Source organism: Oenanthe melanoleuca, chromosome 1 (assembly GCF_029582105.1).
Source record: "Oenanthe melanoleuca isolate GR-GAL-2019-014 chromosome 1, OMel1.0, whole genome shotgun sequence".
NCBI lineage: Eukaryota > Metazoa > Chordata > Aves > Passeriformes > Muscicapidae > Oenanthe > Oenanthe melanoleuca.
This window is the reverse complement of record NC_079333.1, coordinates 98,115,024-98,136,776: the sequence shown is the minus strand read 5'-3', so window position 1 is coordinate 98,136,776 and position 21,753 is coordinate 98,115,024. Positions and strand designations below refer to the sequence as shown.

At 38.8% G+C, this 21,753-nt stretch overlaps 1 protein-coding gene across 1 annotated transcript in view; it reads right to left on the bottom strand.

The window, feature by feature from the left end:
* Positions 1–21,753, bottom strand: part of MBTPS2 (membrane bound transcription factor peptidase, site 2) — a 40,040-nt gene that overhangs the window by 8,350 nt on the left and 9,937 nt on the right. The window contains 6 exon segments of the mRNA XM_056506013.1: positions 8,760–8,955; positions 11,172–11,251; positions 13,535–13,715; positions 14,542–14,660; positions 18,393–18,520; positions 20,869–20,972. Of these exon segments, the coding sequence (XP_056361988.1) occupies positions 8,760–8,955; positions 11,172–11,251; positions 13,535–13,715; positions 14,542–14,660; positions 18,393–18,520; positions 20,869–20,972 (808 nt within the window).

The window sequence follows — 21,753 nt, the reverse complement described above, 5'->3', positions numbered from 1 at the left end:
CACTCAGTACAAGCATCCCTTGGGAAAGGAACAGTTTAGTTTAACCCACCATTGGAGAAATTTTAACCATATGCTAAGAGAACACCGGGAACATAACATACCAGAAGTGCTGCTAAGTATATCTTACTTAAGAGTGAGATCAGATTTCTTCAGGTTCAATAAAGAATTCAAGGACACAGCAACAAAGGTGAGGGAAAGTAGTTCTAAAGGCACATAAGGCAGAGAACTGGTCCATTCAGTCACATAAAGACATTTTCTTCTGTTAATAGATGCTCTCCTGATACGTCTAGCCAGCAAACATACCAGGGGTTGGAAAGATATGGACAGCAAGGGGAACCAAAAAAAGAATGTGTTTGGCGTGGCAACAAGCAGAGAACTCTTCAGTATGACAACTGCCAGTGTGCTTGAAAGCTGCATTTTTGCTTAAAGCTTAAGACTGACCCTTGATTTAGGGGAACTGAGAGAAAATAAATCTGTAGGACGACTGAGTGGAAAACACAACAGATAGAAATCCTGGATACCACCCAGTGCAGAAAGTCAGAGGTATCCAAGTCCATCACAGAATCAATAGAATTATTTGGGTAGAAACATCATCTTGTTCCAACCTCCCTGGCACAGGCAGGAACATCTACTAGACCAGCTTGCTCAAAACCCCATCCAGCCTTGCCTTGAACACTACCAGGGATAGGGCATACACCATTTCTATAGGCAACATGTTTCAGTGCCTCATCATATTTAGTGAAGAGCTACTTTATTGTATACAATCTCTTTCTAGAAGAAAGCCTGTAGTATAAGCCACTGATTATCAGAAATACAACTGGGAAGTTCTCTGAAACATACTATGTGTTTCTCTAGTACTTTTTAGTACCAAGGCATTATTGTAAACAAATAGTTGAACCACAAAAGCCCTAAAGATAAAATATTTTTCCCTTATACCCATTGTACACACAGAATTACTCAACTAAATGCAATATTTTATTAAAATACTGTTTTAGACTTATCTTAAAAATTACATTGGTTAACCAAGCAGATACCACAGCCTTCTGCAGCTTGATACAGGGGCTTGCCCCACTGCAGGTGCAGGACTTTGTACTTGGTCTTATTGAACCTCATGAGGGCTCTTTTCAAGCTTGTTCAGCTTGTTGTTGGCTTCCTATCCTTCAGGTGTGGCAACCACACCACTATGCTTGGCACTGTTTGCAAACCTGAGCAAGGTGTAGAACCTCTGAAGGGTCCCAGCCCTTGGGTGAAGCTGCCCTATGGGATGTGCTCCCCTGCTCAGGGGGGCAGCTTCCCAGGAGCACCCTGAGCTCCACCCTCACACAGCCCCACACTGGCTGCCCGCTCATTCCATGGCCATGAGGTCACACAGCCCCACGGCGCTCCAGCCGCTCTCCATGAGCACCCTGAGTGCCATCCCCACACAGCCCTGCCCTGGCTGCATGGGGCCATGAGGTCACAGAGCCCCATAGCCATAAGAACCAACTGCTCAGCCCCCATCCTTGACTGCAGCAGCAGCAGCGTGGTGGAAGGGAGACCATGGCCCTTGTCCACCATTTCTTCCTTTCCTTCCTCATCCTCCTGATGGTCCTGCATCCCAGGACTGCCAACTATGTTCCACAGAAATCACAGGAAGCAGGTGAGCTGCCAGCAGTGGCCCAGCCTTTCATGGGCTAGTGGGGTCTTCTCACCAATATGTTTTTAATTCCACTGCTTTAGTGAGGGTTTCTTCTGTGTGAGCACTCTCCTGTTAAGAGTCCCAAGGGTCCATCTCTCCTCCAGGGGTGTTGCACATTGGGTTTGAAGAGTGCTGAGCTGCCAGCTCACAGGTCCCCAGGTCCTCCTCTGCAGCTCTGGCAATTCACTGACATCTGGCTCCCAGATGTTACCTGACCCCCATTCAGTGCTTCCATATACAAAAGCAGAAGATCCCAACACGCAGTGGAAACATTTCTCTGTGCTTGCTTCTAGCTGACTCCCTAGCAGATTCTCTAGCAGCTTGGCAAAAAGATGGTTTGGAGCCCCTGGACGAGCCTGGAGCATGTAAGTTCACAATGTCCTTTTCTTTGAAAGAATAATTATCACTAATGTGCCAATAGCTTATTAATGAGCAATTTTCTTTAAGATTTTGAGGCCAAAGGCGTGCAGAAATCTTCAGGAATCAAGCGTATGCAGAATCCCATAGGTACGTTAGTTGGAGGAAGGTACATTTATCTTTTTAACTTCCTTCCATATGAAGTGCAAGTTGCTCATTCCAAGGCTGATGCCAGCTACTGGCATGGCCAGATAATTGCTGTGCTATGGTCAGCACAGGACACCTGTGAGCAGCAGGCTCTTTCCCCAGTGCCTACTCCTGCATATCACACTAGTGACCAAGCTGAAAGCGTGTTAGGGTCAAGACATCTGGATCCCATTGCAGAGACGATGAAAAACAGGACTCTTGCACAAACATAGCTCCCCCTGCAGCTTCATCCCAGAGCTTGCCCTGAGTACCTAGACCGCCAAAGCACAAAAGTAGCCCCAAGCAAGATCCCTCTCATGAGCTGAAGTCCACATTAGTGCTCAGACTCACATATTGGGCAGAGAAACCAGAGGGAGCCTCCCCTGCATCCTCCTGAATCCTCCATGCCTGAGCCATGCTGAGGCTTTACCTGTCTCTAATTTTTAGCAGTGCCGCCTAAGTCTGAAGAAGAACAGCATAAGAAAGCTGGTGAATTTCGTCAAACAGATGCAAAGCACCCAGGTACTGAGCAATCCTGCTGGGGTTCCTTATGGGGAGACACATCTTAAAACCTGGGAGTGGCTGCAAGGGGTGCCCATGCTGGAGAAAAGACAGACAGGGAGAGAAAGGCTCAAATGTCTCCTGTGAGGGCCTGACTCCATCCCCTTGGGGAGTGGGAGCTGGCCCAGAGAGGGAGAGTTACAGTGGAACTTCCTGGTGAGTTTTTGTCAAAGGAGTGACTGGCCAAGCAGCAATGCTCCCCACTGTGCTCTCCTCCTGATCATTTGAGTTCTGTTCAGATAGACAACCTGTCCCCAAAGGGGTGGGAGTGTGCCTCCAGGACCAGCACTGGGGGGAAAACAGAGAACATTCTGGTGATATCAAACATGCTGCAGGTTTACCAGTGGTAAACTGGCAGAGGACAGGCTAACATTTTGCATTGTTCTGCAGAAATGGTTGGAGAAACGACCAAACAAACTCCTAAAGCCAAGGAGCACATCGAAAGTATCTTCTGCAATGGAGCAGGCTGCATGATAGGCATAGTGATAGTCCTGGTTGCCCTGCCAGCTGGGGTACTGATGTGTTCTCTTGCAATCTGCTGGTGGTGTGAGAGAAGACGGTAAGTCATTGATCCCCCCCACAGCTCCTGCTTCCTTCAAAGGCAGCTCACAGCCACAAAGTATTTTTAGTCAGGCTGCTGTGCAGCAGCAAGTTAATGGCTGGTTGAAAATCTTTGCTGAGGCTTCTGCAGCTGTCAGCAGCTTTAACTGGCCTCTTATCTTCTGGGTCTTCTCTTGGGGAGCCTGCTTGGACTGGAGGCAATGTTTGCTCAAACTGAGCCTGCCTGGACAACAGTAGTTTGCATGAGCAACAGGCAGAGACAAAACAAAGTCAGGATGAGAAAGAGTGGAGGGTGGTATTGCTCTAGAAAGCAAGAGGTGCATTGGCACCTGCTGCTGACCAGTGAAGCTGCCCAGAGGAGTCCCCCTGCTTGGCGGTGCTTCTGCCAAGGTGCCCAGCAGCTCCACTCACAGCAGTGAGCCCTGCCAGCCCTGGGCCCTGCTGTGGAGGAGAGTCCCTGTGTCTCACCTGCAGCTCAGCCACCTCCTCTCTCCACAGGCGTCTCTCTGGAGACCAGCAGGAACGCACCGGCCTGATCACAGGCACGGAGAGCCAGACCAGTTCACCTGAACCTGCCCTGCCACTGCAGTAGCCCTAAGAGACTCACACATCTGATCCCTCTTCCCCTGCCCCTCCTCAGCTGCCCTTCAGCAGCTGTGGGAACTACTCAGCCCCAGCCACAAATCTGCTGGCCCAGCCCTCCAGCCAAAGCTGAAGGCGGGCCTGCCAGGGTAGGGGTTGGACTGACAGAAACACAACCAACAGCTTTAGGGAATGGCTTTTTGTCTGAATAAAAGGGACATTCTTCACACAAGTATTTGCATAGTGTCAGAATATCCAGAGTTGGAAGGGACTCACAAGGATCAAGTCTAACTCCTGGCCCTGCACAGGACATCCCCAAGAGTCACACCATGTGCTGAGAGCATTGTCCAAATGCTGCTTGAACTCTGTCAAGCTTGGTGTTGAGACCACTCCTATGGGGAGCTGTTCCAGTACCCAACCACCCTCTGGGTGAAGAACCTTTTCCTGAAATCTGATCTGAACCTCCCCTGGCACAGTTTCAGGCCATTTCCTGGGGTCCTGTCCCTGGTCACCAGAGAGAAGAGATCAGTGCCTGCCCCTCCACTTCCCTTTGTGAAGTTGTAGACCACACTGAGGTTTCCTCCAGGCTGAGGAAGCCAAGTGACCTCAGCTGCTCTTCAAATAGTTTCCAGTCTAGACCCTTAATCATCTTTGTAGGCTTCCTCTGGATGCTCTCTAATGGCTTTATATCCTTCTGATACTGTGGTGCCCAAAACTGCCCCCAGCACTGGAGGTGAGGCCGCCCCAGCGCAGAGCAGAGCAGGACAATCCCCTCCCTTGCCCAGATGGCATTGCTTTCCCTGATGTTCCCCAGGACACAGGTGGCCCTCCTGGCTGCCAGGGCATTGCTGGCTCATGTTCAACTTGCAATTCAGCAAGACACTCAGATGTCTTCCTGCAGGGCTGCTCTCCAGCCTGGCATTACCCAGTTTTCCTGCATGCACAGGTCAAGTGATATCCAAAGCAAACAACTTGTTAAGTTAAAGGCTGGTATCAGAACATCTGATCAAAACTCCTGTTCATGAGCCAAAATAGCAAAATGGCTGAGACAGCCAGTGTGTATTCAAAGTGTATTCAAAGGTTTCAAAAGACACACACTGCAAAACACTGTAGTTTCAAAGCTTGACTGTCCCTTGACAAATACCTAATGGCCACTACCATATCACCATACCGAACCTGAAATTATGCCTATATTGAGAATGGATCATTGATCCTCTTCCCTCTTTGTTACAATAAACTGTTGCCACTGACAGCCACTAGACATGGATCTAAACTCCAAACCTTGCTGCTGAAGCAAGCTCCAAATGCAGATAAACTCTTCAGGAAGTTCTTGAGCTCTAGAGACTGTAATACGAAGCAATGAATTTTGTGGTTGTAATGGATCAAACCTAATGGTAGTAGGCTAATCCACTGAAGAATAACAAAAGAACTACAGAAATTATGTTCTACAGGCTTGTCTATAAAGACACTTCTGGGAAGAGGTGAACAGCAATGAGCCTGGGTGAGAGAAAACAGTCATTGTTTTCCCACTCTAATTAAACAGTTCTTTGACCTGGAAATAACATTTCTTTTGTTGGCTAATGCTAGATGGTGTTGGCAAATATTGAGAAGAATTCACAACAGACACAATTTTAATTTTAAGCGACTTGGAGACTAGAGTGGCCAAAGAGCTTTTCAAAACTTCTTCGTGGGGGAAAGGGCATGTATGCCATGGAGGAGACAGACAGCATGGCATGAGATATTTCTGTGTGGTGTCCTGAAGAACTATATGTGTAATCCTTTACACCTGGGTTAAAATCAGTGAAGAACCATCCTCAGCTATAAGGGTAAACAGGCATGGAAATACTGAGAGACCAGGCTATACCAGAAAGACCTTCATCAAGGATTATGGCTGTTGTTCCTCATAAACGTGCCCAAAGCCAGGAAGTGCCTTTTTTTTTTTTTGTTTTTTTTAGAAGACTCAGACACAACAGAAGTAGGAGACTCATCAAGCTTGAGGAAATGGTCTTCTAGGTAAGTTCCATCTTCTTTTCACGAAGAAAATCTTACAGTTTTTGATCTGTGATGGGCAGCAGTAACATTCAGGGATATGATGTTTCCTCAAGTAGTGTGAATTCCTAATACAAATCTATTAGATTCTACATTAGATTCTTCCCAACCAACAAGGGCCAAAGAAGGAAGCAAAAACGTTGCACTATTAGAAATGACATGAGGAAATAAAACCCCTCATACATAATAAAGAAGAAACACTGCAAATTTGCATGGCAGTACTGATAGGGCCCACCATTTCAACCTTACATATCCATTGTTCAGTAAAGGAAGGGACTCTAGAACATAACTAGCCAACAGTAAGAAGAGTTTAAAAGACTTAATACCATATGTGGTGAACCAACAGTATGAATTTATATTGAATAATATTAGATACTTTTTATAGAAAGAATGCTAATTAAAATCAATACTCAATGTGTCTGTCCCAAACAACATGCACTCCTAATCATCATTCTGTTCTGGTTTTAGCCAAATCTCTATCATTGTAAGTTCATTTAGGATTACAATTCTTTAAAGTGTTACTATTTTTAAAATACTGGAAACAAGTGCTATATATAGCCTGTATATCAACAAAAAATATTTTTACTAGGATATTTTAATTTGAGGCAACAGAAAGATTTAATAGAAATAAAACTTTAGACACTATTTCTTCTAAGCAGCAAATATAGACATATTTTTTTAAAAAATATGCCACCTGGAAGTTATCTTCAAATGAAAATATGAAATAATTACTGCTTCTCCATAAATCAGGACTACCATGACTACAATACAAGCCTAAGCAGAAAACAATGCATGAATAATTTTAGAATGTTATTCAAACATTGATTTAGTGACATTTCTACAGAAAGTATAGTCATAGTACACACTAATACTACAACTCCCATATTATGTTGTGTGTTAAATGTAGCACCATTCTAAAAAGTAATGTTTCCTGCAGGCAGAAAGATCACAGTAAAGAATAAGGCATTACACTAAAACATACTCCTATTTCAAAGCTCACACAGTAGAGGAAGAAATTATTTTCTTTTTTTAACTGTAAAAAACAGTTAACCACACTCTGATTAGTCACATTTGGGAAAAAAAAACCAACTCACACCAAACCTGTTGGCCCCAGCCAGTCCTGCACAGTGCAATGCTAAGTCTGAAATATTTATAAGTTGTTTCATTAGAATGTAAGAAACTCTATGATGGTACAGCAGACTGCCTGCTACCCAAGTCAAGATCCTATCATTTTAGGTCTAGTGTTTTTCCAAAGGGAACATAAGAGCATAGATTGCATTTGCAGCAAAGCTGGTAATAAAATCAAACTTCTAGCTTTGAAATGAATACATTCAGTGCACAGTTCCAAGGGTAAATCACTTTAAAATTCTGCTCCTATAAGTGCATGCAAACAGTATTTTCACAAAGTAGCTTCTTAAAGAACTACCTGTTTAAATAACAATAACATGCTTTCCTGACTTCTGAAAGATTGGCAGGTTCAATTCTTCTGCAGAACTAATGCAGTGGGAAACACCAAAAAAATTCAATTGTTCCAATGTATTAAAAAGAGACCAACATCAATTGTTCTTCAGTACAAATAGTTTGTATTGTTAAAGACCTAGAAAAGGAATTCTGAATAATTATAAAACTCTATTTTTAAAATATATTGCTGTGTTTGAAAAAAATGTCATCAGATATAGTAGTGTGCGTTGGTAACACACAAGTGAAAAATGTTTTTCTCTTAAATGGCATGAGGCCAGAAGAAACAAATGAAGAGATCATATTTTGGGCTTAAATGAGAGTATGTTGCAAAAAGTTGGAATAAATAACTCCTCAGAGTATCAAATTACCAGTATGGAAAAGTAAAGTCTGATAGATTAACTAAAAATACAGTATCCAAGAATATTAATGGATTTACATTTCCAGATTTCATCACTATTTCTAAAGCTTTTTTGTACCTAATTCCAATGCTTATTCAGAAAAGTACAATGCCTTCCTAAGGAGATACTTCCAAGGTGTTTGAGGCAAAATCACCCAGAGAGTTTCAGCTGTCTGTAAAGAACAGATACCTTTCTCACAGGAAGGAATAGCAATTTAACACTTTAAACTTCTTAAAGCCCATCTGCAGCTAATTTTCAACATGTCACTCAAGCTATCAAGTAGGATGTTGATGAATTTGTTCAATTCTTTCCATACTCACGTCAGGAGCAGAATTACTTTTTATTTAAATAAGATGCCCAAAGGAGAGTCACAGTGAACTTCCATGTAAGGAACTAAAATTTTATATGTGACTTAATTTAGGGCAGTCAAATGAAAGAATAAATCAGGAAAAAACTATGCTGTGATAAGACTTACTGCTCAGTAGTCATGGGAATCTGTCACAGATCCTTGGATATTAGGTGTCATTTAAGCAGTCATGCTAATATTCCAGGCAAGGTGCTAGAGAAAGGTGCTCTAGAGATTTTACAACAGAATTTTGAGACATTCATGTGCTAGGAAAATGCAGGTACCTGGTTCCTATGACTAACCTGAATTAGAAGTGCTCTAGAAATAGCCCTTTCATACTTTTTTGAAAGAACAACTATCTCATATCACATATGGTTTCTATTACCTTCATAACTCATTGCACTGTAACCATTTCATTTTAGGCCTGAGTAGTCCATGTCTCTCCACTGGCTGTAACAAGAAATGGATTCTGCTTAAAACAAATTAACTAAGAAGCACTCCAAGACCTTGTTTAAGCAGGCAGGCAAAGGAAACCATATCAGAGACTGTTTTTGCTAAACTTTCAATAAATAATACCAACCTGTGTACTGAAGATGCATGGGGTGTCCAACATACAGCATGTCAATATGGGGTGGATGCTTTACCCTGATTAGCCTTGTTTGGTTCTCCAAAGAAGGAGTCACACAAAAGCTTGGAACAAAGTCCTTATGGCAGTCCATGTTGGTTCGACACACTTTGCTGGCTTCGATAACTTTTCGTGCTGGCAGACAGGCATACTGCAAAAGGATTAAAATCATTATGAAAGCAGAGCAAAATAAAAGGAACAAAATACCTTTTTAAGCAAAGAAATGCCTCACTGATAAAAGCCCATGAACAGCTAAAATCTGATATTTTTCCTCAGTTTTTTATTGTCAAATCCTGACAAATCTCTACCTGATGCATATTCAGCCTGACATTCCATACTTTTTACTGTGGAAGAGAGGGTATGCACATATACCAAAATTAAAGGAAACCAAAACTCTAGGAAAGTACACACATGCACAACAAAAAATCATAGCATATAAACATAGGTCAGTGATTTCTAAAGGACAGAGCCTGTACCAACATCTCAGTGACTTACCTGTTCAAGTTGAAGTTTTAGCAAATAAACAAACAAACCTACCAGGTGTGTGGTAGCTAAGAAACCATTCTCAACTAAGGTGAACACAGGGTTCAATGCACTGCTGTGCCCCAAGCCCTGTCTGTAACACTTTCACTCTGACAGACCAGATCTTTCTTGCTCCCCAAAGGCAGTACAGCAGAAGGGAACAGGAAATCAATTTTCCCCTTCATGTCTCTCGTAAAATCTCAGTCATACTTTTCCTTTTGTTCTAAAAAACAGGAAAAAAGAATCCTAATCTACTGTTTGCCTTAGGAGAAAAAAACCAAAGTAGTTTCTACCTTCTCAGCCTGATCATGGCACTTCCCATAAATGCATGAGAGTCAGACCCTCAACATTAACTTTGATAAAAATTCCTTCTACTTTAATGAGGGAGAGGACACACTTTCAAAAACTGCTGCATAGCACTGCAAAGACCATTTAAAAAACTGTTCAAAAACTCACAGCCAGTCTAAGGACACTTGAAAGTCAAAAGGTCTCAAGCTTCCTGATGCTTTTATTTCTTTCTTTTATTTCTTCCCAGTTCATAAGTAGCAGCTACAAGCTTAAAAACGCCTGGGCTCATTGGGATAGGGATTTATAAAATCTTGCTGCCACTGGCCATACTCCAAATGAACAACTGAAATGTGTTCAACTCTTAGTGGCTTAATACCACAAAAACACCCTGAAGTTGGAAGTTTACCACTGTAGAAACTGTAAACATAGCAGATTTGGAACAAATTTATTTGAATTTCTTTGGGCATTTATCACTAGAGTCAGAACAATAACAAACTGGTACATGTAGAAAAGTTTACATAGTTGATTCTTGTGCTCCTCTGCTTGTAAAGGACCAACAGAAATATTCCATCACTGTCAGTATGGAACACATATTTTAACAAACACTGATGCATTTTCAAAGAATCACAAAATGACTTTGGCTGGAAGGGACCTTGAAGATATCTCATTTAAACCCCAGTCATGGGCAGGGACACCTTCCCCTAGATCAGGTCACTCAGAGCCTGAGCCTTGAACACTTCCAGGAATGGGGTATCCACAGCTTCTCTTTGGGCAAACTGTGCCAGTGCCTCACCATTATCATAGTAAAGAATTTCTTCCTAATGTCTAATCCAAACCTACTCTCTTTCAGTTTAAAGCTGTTTCTCTTGTCCTATCCCTACATGCCCCTGTGAAAAGTCTCTCTCCAGCTTTCTTGTAGCCCCTTTAGGCACTGGAATGCAGCTCAACCCTTTTATAAAGGAGTTAAGTCAAAATTCTACTGAGAAACTTTGTTTCTACATGACAAGAAAATCAACATGATGAAAATAGATTCAAGTATGGGCCCTTATTTTGAGAAACTGCACAATCTCTAGAATGTTCTTTTGAATGTTTTTATTTAAATTAGGGAGTTGCTCCTGGCTTCAGACAAAATAACTGGACAGATAGCCCAGGGCTTTGCTATCTCTGTAGTGCTCACTGCCTTTAAAGACTGAAACACCAAAATGAGGAATTTCAATCATCTTCTCAAAAGTTGTTTGTTCTCACCAGTATTGTGCATCCAAAATACTGAAAATTACTGAGGTGTCTTTCTGCCTAAAGGAATGAGGTGTCTAAGATTTTTTTATGATTCTTCAAGACCCCATTTGATTATGGGAAAAATCCTATTTTGTGGCTTTTAAAGCTGTAATTGGGAGAACATTACACATGAACACCTTGATTACAAACTGTAAATATTCTTAAATACTTGAGTATGCTGCATAGGTATCAGTAAATATTATTAATTTAATAAAAAAAAATACTTAGATTTACCAAAGAGAATTAGCAGTTTTAAGTAACTTACCAGATGGCTTGTCCAACTTATTGCTAGTATGAAAAGCAAATGTCTGTGAGGCTGTTGTTACTACAACATTCAACTGTGCCATCAAGTCTTCTGTAGACTAAAGAACATAGGCATAGAGCAAATAATGTTATTTGCTGAAAAAATTAGTCTCTGAATGAAGTAAATCAATCATACTGCAGCCTTCAAGAATTACAGTAATTCACACAGCCTAGCTCAACTAAAAAAAAAAGCTTCACCACCAATATATGTGAATGTCACATGATTTCAGTCATGTCACATACTGATTTTTTCTCCTTAATAAATCTCCTAGAGATGCTGGGGATCTACCACTGCAATGTTTTGAGCATTACAAGTTGCAAAACACTTTTATATCTATTGTCCCTAACTTGCACCAATGGTTGCTTAGAAATTTGTTAGCTACTACTGTAGTGATTTCACTGGCTGGCTATGGAAATGCCCAGGACTCAAAACATACTTTTTAAATCATGAAAGCTTTCCAAGCCTTGAAGGCTGCAGCAGTGAAAAAATTATGTTTTAAACCACGATTTAACTAGTCTGGTAAAGAACCTTTGTATATATGCTCTGCAAATGAACTAAGCCTAACTTACTGTTCAGCAAAGGCTTAAACACACACAGAGGCAGAGGAACAGGCACAGTAAGGATCTGTATCACAGCAAGTGCAGTCCCTTCCTCAGGCAGACCAAGCCTGTGACACTGGTTGCTGATTTATCACTCCATAACCTGCAATCCACTGACATGGAGCTTTATGCCTGGGGCTTACAGGTGCAAGCACTGTACCGTACAAACCTTTCTTCAAAGTACCCTGAGGCTAAGAAACCACATATATTTCTGAATAGCAAATGACCATGAAATTAGTTTCCTTATAAACTACATTGAAAACACTTATTTTTTTTTTAATTTCAAGACGATCCTAAGGGTATTGTTTTTTCTCTAGCTTCAACACTCAGTTCACTCTCCATCTGTTTTATGGTCAACTAGATGGAGTCCATTTGTTATATACATTTTTATCAATACTCTGTATTTATGTCAAGTTGTGAACTGTCAAGATTCTGACAAATGACAGCTGCTGGAGACCAAACGGAATTCATTTAATTTCAGAGGAATATTTCTCACTGCCGGAGGCTTATGACTCCAAAAATGCAGACAGACTGGTCTGATTAGAAGGCAGCAGTGGGGACAATGGGCTGCTAACACAATACAGCAACCAGGCTTGGAAGCAATATTGAGTCTCCAGCATAAAGCCTCTAATATTTCAATCTAAATACGACTGGTTCATCTGCAGAATATGCAGTTTTATTACCCCTGCCCAGCTGAAAGCACAGCCAAAGTTGCATTCCTCTTCAGAGGTATAATCCAAACTGTCAGACCTCTAAAAGCTGGTTCTTACCCATACTTCAGTAGTTTCCAGTTTAAACATTTATCCCAGTACCAGCTATAAGATCATTTTCTTTACATTCTAAAAAAATATAAACTACTTTTTTCAATTTCATGAAAGTAGTACAGTGCATCAAAACCATGGACAGTTGAGTTGCCTGACCTCCTGTTTATCTCCAGGATGATGGAAAAATACAGTGACAATTTTAAAGGTCTGAATAGCATCCTATAGGCTTTGCCCAGTTTCCATAAATGCTTGCATGAAAGAAACTTTAGAGAGCTTCAGGGCATGTCACAAGATGCTCAGGCAATTTAACTTGACTGTTCTTTTTTATTCTGCTCAATTTTTGTTTATTGTTCTAGTTTACTTCAGTCTTCTTTTTTCAGCAACAAGTACTCCAATGTACAAAAGGAAACAGAAGGAAGTAGACTAACTTCCAGAAGCAGTATGTGCAATCCAGACAAAGCTGAGTTTACAGGCAATGACATAAAACCCTACAGCGAGACAAATCCAAAGAAAATTATGGACATATCCATAATAAAGCACATCATTGGGTTAAATCATACAATTTACAATGTCATGTTGATCAAAGCTGTGAAGTAACGTGGAATTTACATCTGCAAGAGATCACTGAGTTGATCCATTTTATAGAACTTAAAATAGAGGAGATAATTGTACAACTGCTAAGAACCAAGTTCTGCAATATCCTGAAGAAGCAAATTTTATTATTCAGATCATATAGGATATTTCTATAGGATGACTGCAAATCAAGAGCAATTCTTATTTCTAGCCCTCCCTCACTTTCAGATTTCACAAAACAGTATGGCACATTGGTAACTGTTAAGACAAAACAGCAGATTTGACTTACAAGAAATCTGACCCCAACAACAAATTCTAAATCCAAAATAGTCTTTAAGACATGATAAAATTAAAATATAAATTAATTAACATACAAAATAATGAGGAGAGCACCTTAAGTCATACCTCTAGCTGGAAAGCTTAACTGCTGTAGGGTGGCTGCACTTACACAGTAGCCGACCTGTGACTTCTCTGAAATGTCTCCCAGACACGAGTTCCAGTCCTCCACATTATAAACTGGGCAGTCTTGCAGGTTAGTGACAAGGTCTCCCACAAAAAGACCTCTCGGCCCATTGGCAGGAGAATCCTGAGAAGAACAGTGCAGTCAGTCACATTATAGTGAAAACTACAAGGATTAGTTTACAGCTCTACTGAATACTTTGAAGTCTTTAGGTTAAGACACTATAAAATGGGGAGGAAAGAAAGGGAAATGAAAATCTCCAAGTGTCCTGGAGACATCTTCAAATTTGAGTAATTATTTTCATATTGGTCAAAATGGTAAGAAAACCCACAACATATTAGTAAGTTCAAGTAACTTAATTTAATACCCTGAGTTTTCCAAGAAAGCAGGTGTACCTATACTTTTAAAGGTAATAAAGCATTGTGTCACTCTTTCCTGAGTTTTTTTCAATTGACTTTTAGATCCAAGAAAGATTGGATCCTTTCAGCTCTGCTGTTCAACTATGCTGTATTTGATTAAGTCAGAAAAAAAAAAATCATTCCTTTCCAGAATCCCAAAAGTCTATCTCTTCTCTGCTTCCAGCTGACCAAACAAGGAAATCAGCTCAAAATAATCTTTAACATTAAAAACAGATAGCAGTAACTGGAGTGATAATGCAGTTCCAGTAGACTTGCTTTGTGCCAATACTGAAAAACAGTTAAAAACTCGCAGAAATAAACCTGCAAACTGATCTAAAATATCTCAACAGGTCTATAGTATGCTAATTAATCTATCATTATTCACACCATGTTCCCTTATTTACTAAGATACTGAAAGGAAAACTTTAACCAAGTTCAGTATATCAGATTCTGCAAAGGGCTGCAGTGACCAAATCTGATGGTGATAATAAGAGATACAGGTACATCTTAGGCCACAAACCATATAATATGGAAACAACAAAGACCCTTCTTACCTCTGCAACCTCAGTGACAAGGGCCCCAACACCCGTGTAATAGAAAGGGAAAAGAATGGCTGGCAGCAGAAACAGCACCATGAAACTGGCAACACCAAGAACAAAATTATGCCACACCCCTAAAAAGAAAGCCAAAAAAGTTTCTAAATAAACACTAATAACAAAAAGCTGTTTTTAAAATGATCCTACAGCTGCCTTCTAATTAACTTTCCTGAAATTATTACTTTAAGAATAAATGAAAAGTTGATTTGTGAACATAAGATTACAAACTTTAGCTTCTATGATGCCACTGTGTAAGGGAGTTTTAGACAAACCTCTAAGCCCCTGAGAATTATGCTATCAAAAAAGACAGGACAGCAGTTAAGTCCATTTCTAAGGTGTCATTCTAACAGATTAAGAATTCATGTACCACTAAATATTTTCTAGATATAAGAGTGCAGTGTACCCAGAAGAAAAACTGGGCTGTATTAAAATACAGCTTCTATCTACAGAATTGTCTTCAATCATAAATATTAGAAAACAGCAGAATGAAATGTATTCCATGTTACCTTCTACCACGATAAACTGCTGAATTTAAGAATCTCAATAAATTACCTTATTTTTTGAATAAATGCTGTTTGTCCTAGAGAGCAAGATGTCTGAAATTTACTTGCAATTCAGTATTTTTGATGGTAACCTAAATTATTTCAATTAAAACTATTTGGTATGTGTATATGTGCCAAATGAATTTAGAAAATTATTTGAAAAAAGGTTTCTTCTACAAGAAAATATGGACCCAAAACCCGTACAATCAGCATTTCCTGACATGCTGTTTTGGGAACATATTTGCAATTGCCAGTTTTATAGTATGTGGTTCTCCACAAGAAGCAATGAGCCACCATCATAAGACACAGCTGGTGCTCATCATCAAAGCTTTATGGCTTTCCACGTTCAGCACTACACAAATTTTCTCATTTAGTTTGTGTTCTTGGACAAACAGTTTTTTATGAACAATGCAGGAAAACACAGTGTGGCAGAGTCTTTATTTCCTTCTTACAGTACTTCATCTTCTTTTGAGGAGTTGGATTCAATACTACACTTACAGTGCAATTACAGCACAGAAATTCAATTAAATATATTCAAAAATATTATTAAATATCTTTCTTGCAGTGTATATAACACAGAAATTATAGCATATGGCAGACTTATCTCCCCTGTCTATCTTCTCACCTCACCTCTCACATCTCACCTGACCTTCTTTTCCACTTCTAATGCTGCAGAAATGAGAGATTTTTGAAATTCTTGAAGTAAGGGTTTGTTGCCATTTCCACTTGTCGATGGTTCTTAAAGTAATTTCTTTCTATAGTTTTAATTGTATCTCATGGGAAGGCACTCAGATAGAGGAAATGTTTTAGTAATCAGTTCTCCTTATCTCACATACACACACTTATTTGCAACAAATCCAGAAGCAGTGAGCAAATATTTTTAACATTATTGTTTTAACCTTTTTATCTTAGAAATATTTTTTCAGGTTAACAGCTTAACAAAAGACAAAAATGTAAAACGGAAACAAAATTCTTTTGTGGCTGCTACACAGAGTAAACTGAAAAAATCCCAACCCTTAAAATAATAATAATAAAAAAAGAATTGATGGAACTGCTAGAGAGTGACAAGGAATACTTTCAAACAGCTAGGAAATAGGAGCCTTGCTAACCAAAACTGACATCATTTGCTGTGTGGAATACAGCAGAAAGTCTAAAATAGAAAAACTCATCCCAGGTGATCCACATCAAAATAAACATGCTCCAAATGAGAATACCTGTAGAGGCACACTGCTCAGTCTACTTCAACTTCATCTTGCTAAAACAGCCTCATCCTTGGACACCTAATTCCTTACATTTAAAAAGGGACACTTTAAACACCTTAAAATAATTTATTAACTATTAATTATTAAAAAAAGAAAAAAAACCAAAAACCTCCTGTTAAAGACAAGATTAAATGCATTAAAAATTATCTCAGAAAGTAATACAAATATTTGAACTAATTATAAGGATGTGCTGCACAGAATTACTTTTCATCTATCTAGTAGGCATGGAATTATTCTATAAATATCACAGTCTTACAAGAACACTCATTTCCTATTATTGAACATATGACGCCATCTGCTGTACAAAAAATGTATTTTTTAATCTCCAGACTATAGCTGGACTACAAAAAGAATATTTGGTATTGGCATCTAGTCTAGCTCTGTTACTTTGCTGCTATACAAAAATCTGAGAGCATGTCTCTCTAAATTGAAATTTCTGAACACCAGGAATAGGTTCATTCAACTATTCTGACAAATAAAAGGCATTTTATCATTATCAAACATCCTAGTTCTGAAACATATCTATGATAAACTGAAAAAAAATGCATTTATTTGTTATACCTAACTGAAAGCAAGCCATTCATGCTGACCAGTCTTGCAACAAGTTTGCTCCTGCCCTGTCTTCCCCTATTTCAGGTTTCCTGAGAAACAAAAAATTACTACAGGTGTTTGCTTGCCATCAAAACATGCAAGCAATTATTCTGTATTACAGCTTGGAATTCTATTTTTCTAGATAATGTCTCAGGAATCTGTGAAAGCAAACCATTTTGAAATTCAGTATGCCTTTTCCTTCAGTTCTGTCCCCAGTAGATGGAATGGAAACAGATTAATTTGAGAAACGGGGTTTCATAAAAGTTAGCCTATTGTAGTGAATGATTTTTGTTGATTCAGGTATTTGGAATACAGATATATTTATTTATCTAACATCTGTAATTATTTACTTGATTTATGAAAGCTTGAAAACATGCTTGCTAAAGGCTTCTGTATAACCACCCCCTACATGTTTTAGATGCAATATTCAAGAAACAAGGTTGATAACTGAACATTACAACAGGCTGGCTGCCAGCCAGCAACAGAGAAGCAACAGTATCAAGAACTGAATCAAGATGATAACTTTTCTATCTCAATTTCAGTTCTTTGGGAGCCACCTTTGTCTCTAAAAATAATCATACAAGTGGTTCAGGCAGAATGAAACAGTCTCAGTTTGACTTTTCACACCAACCAGGCTCTACTTCCAGTAGCCAGAGACTTCAAAAAACATCAATTCAAAAACATCTGGAGGTTATCTGGAGCCATAAGCTATGATTCTCTTTGGATGTTTCTGTTTTAACCTTCATTTCCTCCTGATGGCAACATCAAAACACAGCAACCTGTATAATAACACAACTCACAGGTCAGTGAAAATCACTCACAATACTATTGAAAAATAGATTGCTCCTATTGCAGAAAACAGTAGTGAATTGTTCAAGGATATTGACCTGCGACAGGAAGTCCTGCTCTCATAGCACCATTCTGGCTGAGTATTTCCCAGCTTGTGTGCTCCAAGGTTTTGTTACATAGGCCATAAAATGTGCAGAAACATCCCAAACAACAAACAAAAACGACAGAGGAATCCTTCACCCACTGCAAGAGCTCTTTCTAATGAAAGGAAGATCAGAAACTACAGTTTTTCCCCAACCACACAACTGGAATTTCTTATGCACAACTATTCTGAATTGGATCTAGAATATAATAATGTTTTTCATGACAGGAAATTGGCACTCATTTAAGATCCTAGAAACAGACATCTCTAGCCCAGAAGGCAGCTCAATAGGGACAGTAATGATCAAATGATTTTCTGAGATTCCAACACAGGTTCAGAACAGAAGGATCACTGTTAGGTAAAGAAAAGCTTTGGTATTTACTCATTCTAAACCTTAAATACCCAATCAAAGATTCACAAATGATGCCTTAGAATAAGTAATGGTGCTAAGCAAAGTTTTAATTAAAACCCACAAACTATTACCTGCACAAAATATCCTTAACTGCTGGACAGGAGATATCAGCTGCAAGTGAGTGGTGAAGAGGTCAACAAATGCTCCAGGATAGACAATGAAGATAAAAATCCCAAATCCATTAAATCGTACTTGTTCTCTTAAAAAGAAGGAAAAAAAAAAGTGAAGCAGTGTGACTGCAAACAAAAACAGAGACTCTACATAGCACACATCTTTTAACAAGAATTACTAAAATTTTAATTACAAAACTAATTTATTTTTTATACTATTAGTAATTGAAAGATAATTAAACTAAAGGATGTATTCTGCAGTAGTAGTCACTTCTAAGCAGTATATATTTTTAAGTTTGACAAAAACATAAAGGTAAGTTCAAATTATTTTCTGTCTTGTGGTAACAGTAACACATAAAATTCTTTTTAAAAACCTACCTAACTTTCATGTTAAGATACATTTCAACATTTGGGGTAATTTTTCTTTTAAGTAAAAAAATGGCAGTCCATAGGAGGCAGTTTCAAACTCATCTACATAAAAATATTTGCAAGAAGCAATGGCTTTCCTTTTAAAGAAACACTTCCACAGTTCTGGAATTTTTAATTCCTCTGTTTTTCCTAAATGGAACTTAGAGTACGTTGTAAACTAAAAATGAGGAAAATGTCATCTGAAAAAATGAAAACAAGTCAAGAGGTTAAAAGGACAAATGCTAATACCCTTCCAAACCTTAACAAGCTATGATTCTATTTAAATATATTAGTAGCGAACACTATTATACAAATAATATTTTTTTCCAAAGATTTTGCAATTACTTTTAAATGGAATTTTTTGGAATAAATACATTAAGGCTTTTTGAAGCTAGAAATTGCATAAGAGACTTAAGAGAGGCATGACAAAGTCATGTTCCAAAACAAATCAGGCACAGATCAGCTATTCCCATATCTTTACTGAGGCTATATACTGAGTCTAACATTTTACTTATTTACATTTATCTATTTAATGTGTATATATACCAAAAGAAGACAAAGAATTATACAAAATTATTCCGAATTAAGTCATATATTAATACTGTGGAGTTAACTCATCCTATGCCACCAATTAATAATAGGCAGTTCAAGGTCTATTCAAGATTTCATGACTTGGGTAGAAGATACACAGGGAAGAAGAAAAATACTTATTTGGTACATTCCTTCATTAAGCTAAAGCTCAAATATTTAAGTTCTTACAGTTCACAGCTAATGTCTTCTAGGACTGAAGTTGACAAAAGTGTATAAGATTTCAGGAAGGTTAAGGGACTTGCCAGAATGATAAAATGTGCCCATAGCACAGCTTTTTAGTAAAGCTGAAATCCTGAGGATTTACAGTAACAGCACTATAGAAGGAAAATAAAGCCAAGCAGAAAACAAGAGCAGCAACATTGGCTGCCAATGTATATTGGACCAACTAATTCCTCCTCTGGAAATAGCTGTAAAACCAATTTTTTGACAAAAATATAACCCAAAATTGAATATTCAAAGCTTTTGCTCTAGACCTTGAATAAAGATATCACACCATTAAGATAGAAGAATTATTCTTCCTTTCTGCTTATAAAGGGCTCTGTAGTAACTCCTAGCTTCTCTGTAGTCTGCCGGCAACATGCAGTATAAAGAAAATTTTGTTGTTCTTCCTGTGATGGAACAGGCAAAAGGCTCATCCTCCATAGAAAATTCCCTGTGAGTATTTGAGGGAAGAAAGCTGAAAGACAAGCAGAGCGTATGAAACACAGAGGGTCTCAAACCACTCTTTTGACTGAGAACTTTGGGGTTACAGAAAAAGTAGTATATAGGTTAAAATGCAGTCATGACCCCCTGCACTGAGGAAAATCAGAGAAACAACTTAGGGCTTTATGCTCAAAGCAGAGTTAATGATGCTGTCCAGCAGAAATGTGGAGGACACCTGAACATCAGCCCCAGTAACCACTGCTTAACCTTTTTATACTACAGTGGCATTTAAAAGTAATGACTAACCTGTCAAATAATTTTTGTGAAATAATCATCAGAATTAAAGACATTAAAAATATAATCTTTGATCACTGAGGTTAAGAGGGACAAATTACTGCTTCAACCTGTTCACATCATATTTCACAAGCTATGTTTAAACAAATCAATTAAAAATCTATTTTAAGTATCACTGTGCAATAGCACATGAGTTCTTTTCAAGCGCCACAGGTGTAGAAATGCAATTGCTGTATAACAAACAGAGCCACTTAAAAAAACTGTTTTAAACCTGATGCTGTGTTTGCAAAGCAGAAGCCTTTCTCATGATCTGTATACTAGACACTATTAAAACTCTATCCTTAATTTGCACAGCCTTCCAAACTTCAAATCCAAGGCAAAAAAGAAGTACAGACTAAACAGACTCTAGATAAAACAAAGCACTGCTAACAACATTCACAGGTAAGTAACTGTGCTGGAATATTTGGCTTTGTCAGAGTAGGGAAAAAGCAAAAGAAATTACCGAATAGCTGCCACCCCATGGCCGACTTCATGTATCACACCACTGATGAGGATTGCAGAGAAGAAATAGGTCAGCTGGCTGACAGGCAAATTGACACCAGGCACCTGTTGACGTGGGCATGACAACAAAACAAAACACAGGAGGAAAACAAGAGGTACAAAGACAGATCATTCTGCTCCTAGATCTGCTGCTCTCACTCACTTCTTCAGACCCACAACAGAACAGGGGCTGTTCTCATGCAGCACAATCAGTTTGCACCTCTTTCACCAACTTATACAGTGTATTTTAAAATATATTAAAAATACATTATTTTGTTGAACGTTCTCCAGGCACAAAAGCCCTCTCCCTGCCCTATATATTCCCCACAGCTCTGACCAAATGCATCCTACTCTATATTAAGTTCAAGAAGCTTATAAAAATGTACATAGACTTTCATTCAAATGAAATAGGCTTGGCACTGTGAGCATTAGTTTAGAATATCCTGCAGCCAGTCATGTAGGTATAGAAAAGATGCACCTTTCAAAAGAAAATAATAAAAAGTGTATGGCACTTTAAAGAGAATGAACATGAAAAGTTCAAAAATGAGTTGACAGCTGAACAGTCAGTCTCTCCCTTCTCTCTTCCTATACAAATCACAAGATTATCCCAGTTTACAGGGTCAAAAAAAAAAAAAAAAGAAGGTAATTTTCATATATTCTTCACATTTTAGTAGTCTACATGTGGCAATTTAACCTTAAAAAAAAAAACCCACCTTGAAATGAGCATACTATTTTAATTTACCTAAGACATAATATACAGGTCCCTCATATTCTTCTGTTACTGTGGATTCCCACTACCCCCAGGTCCTTCAGTGCACTTGTCACGGGACATCAACTGCTTCAGTCA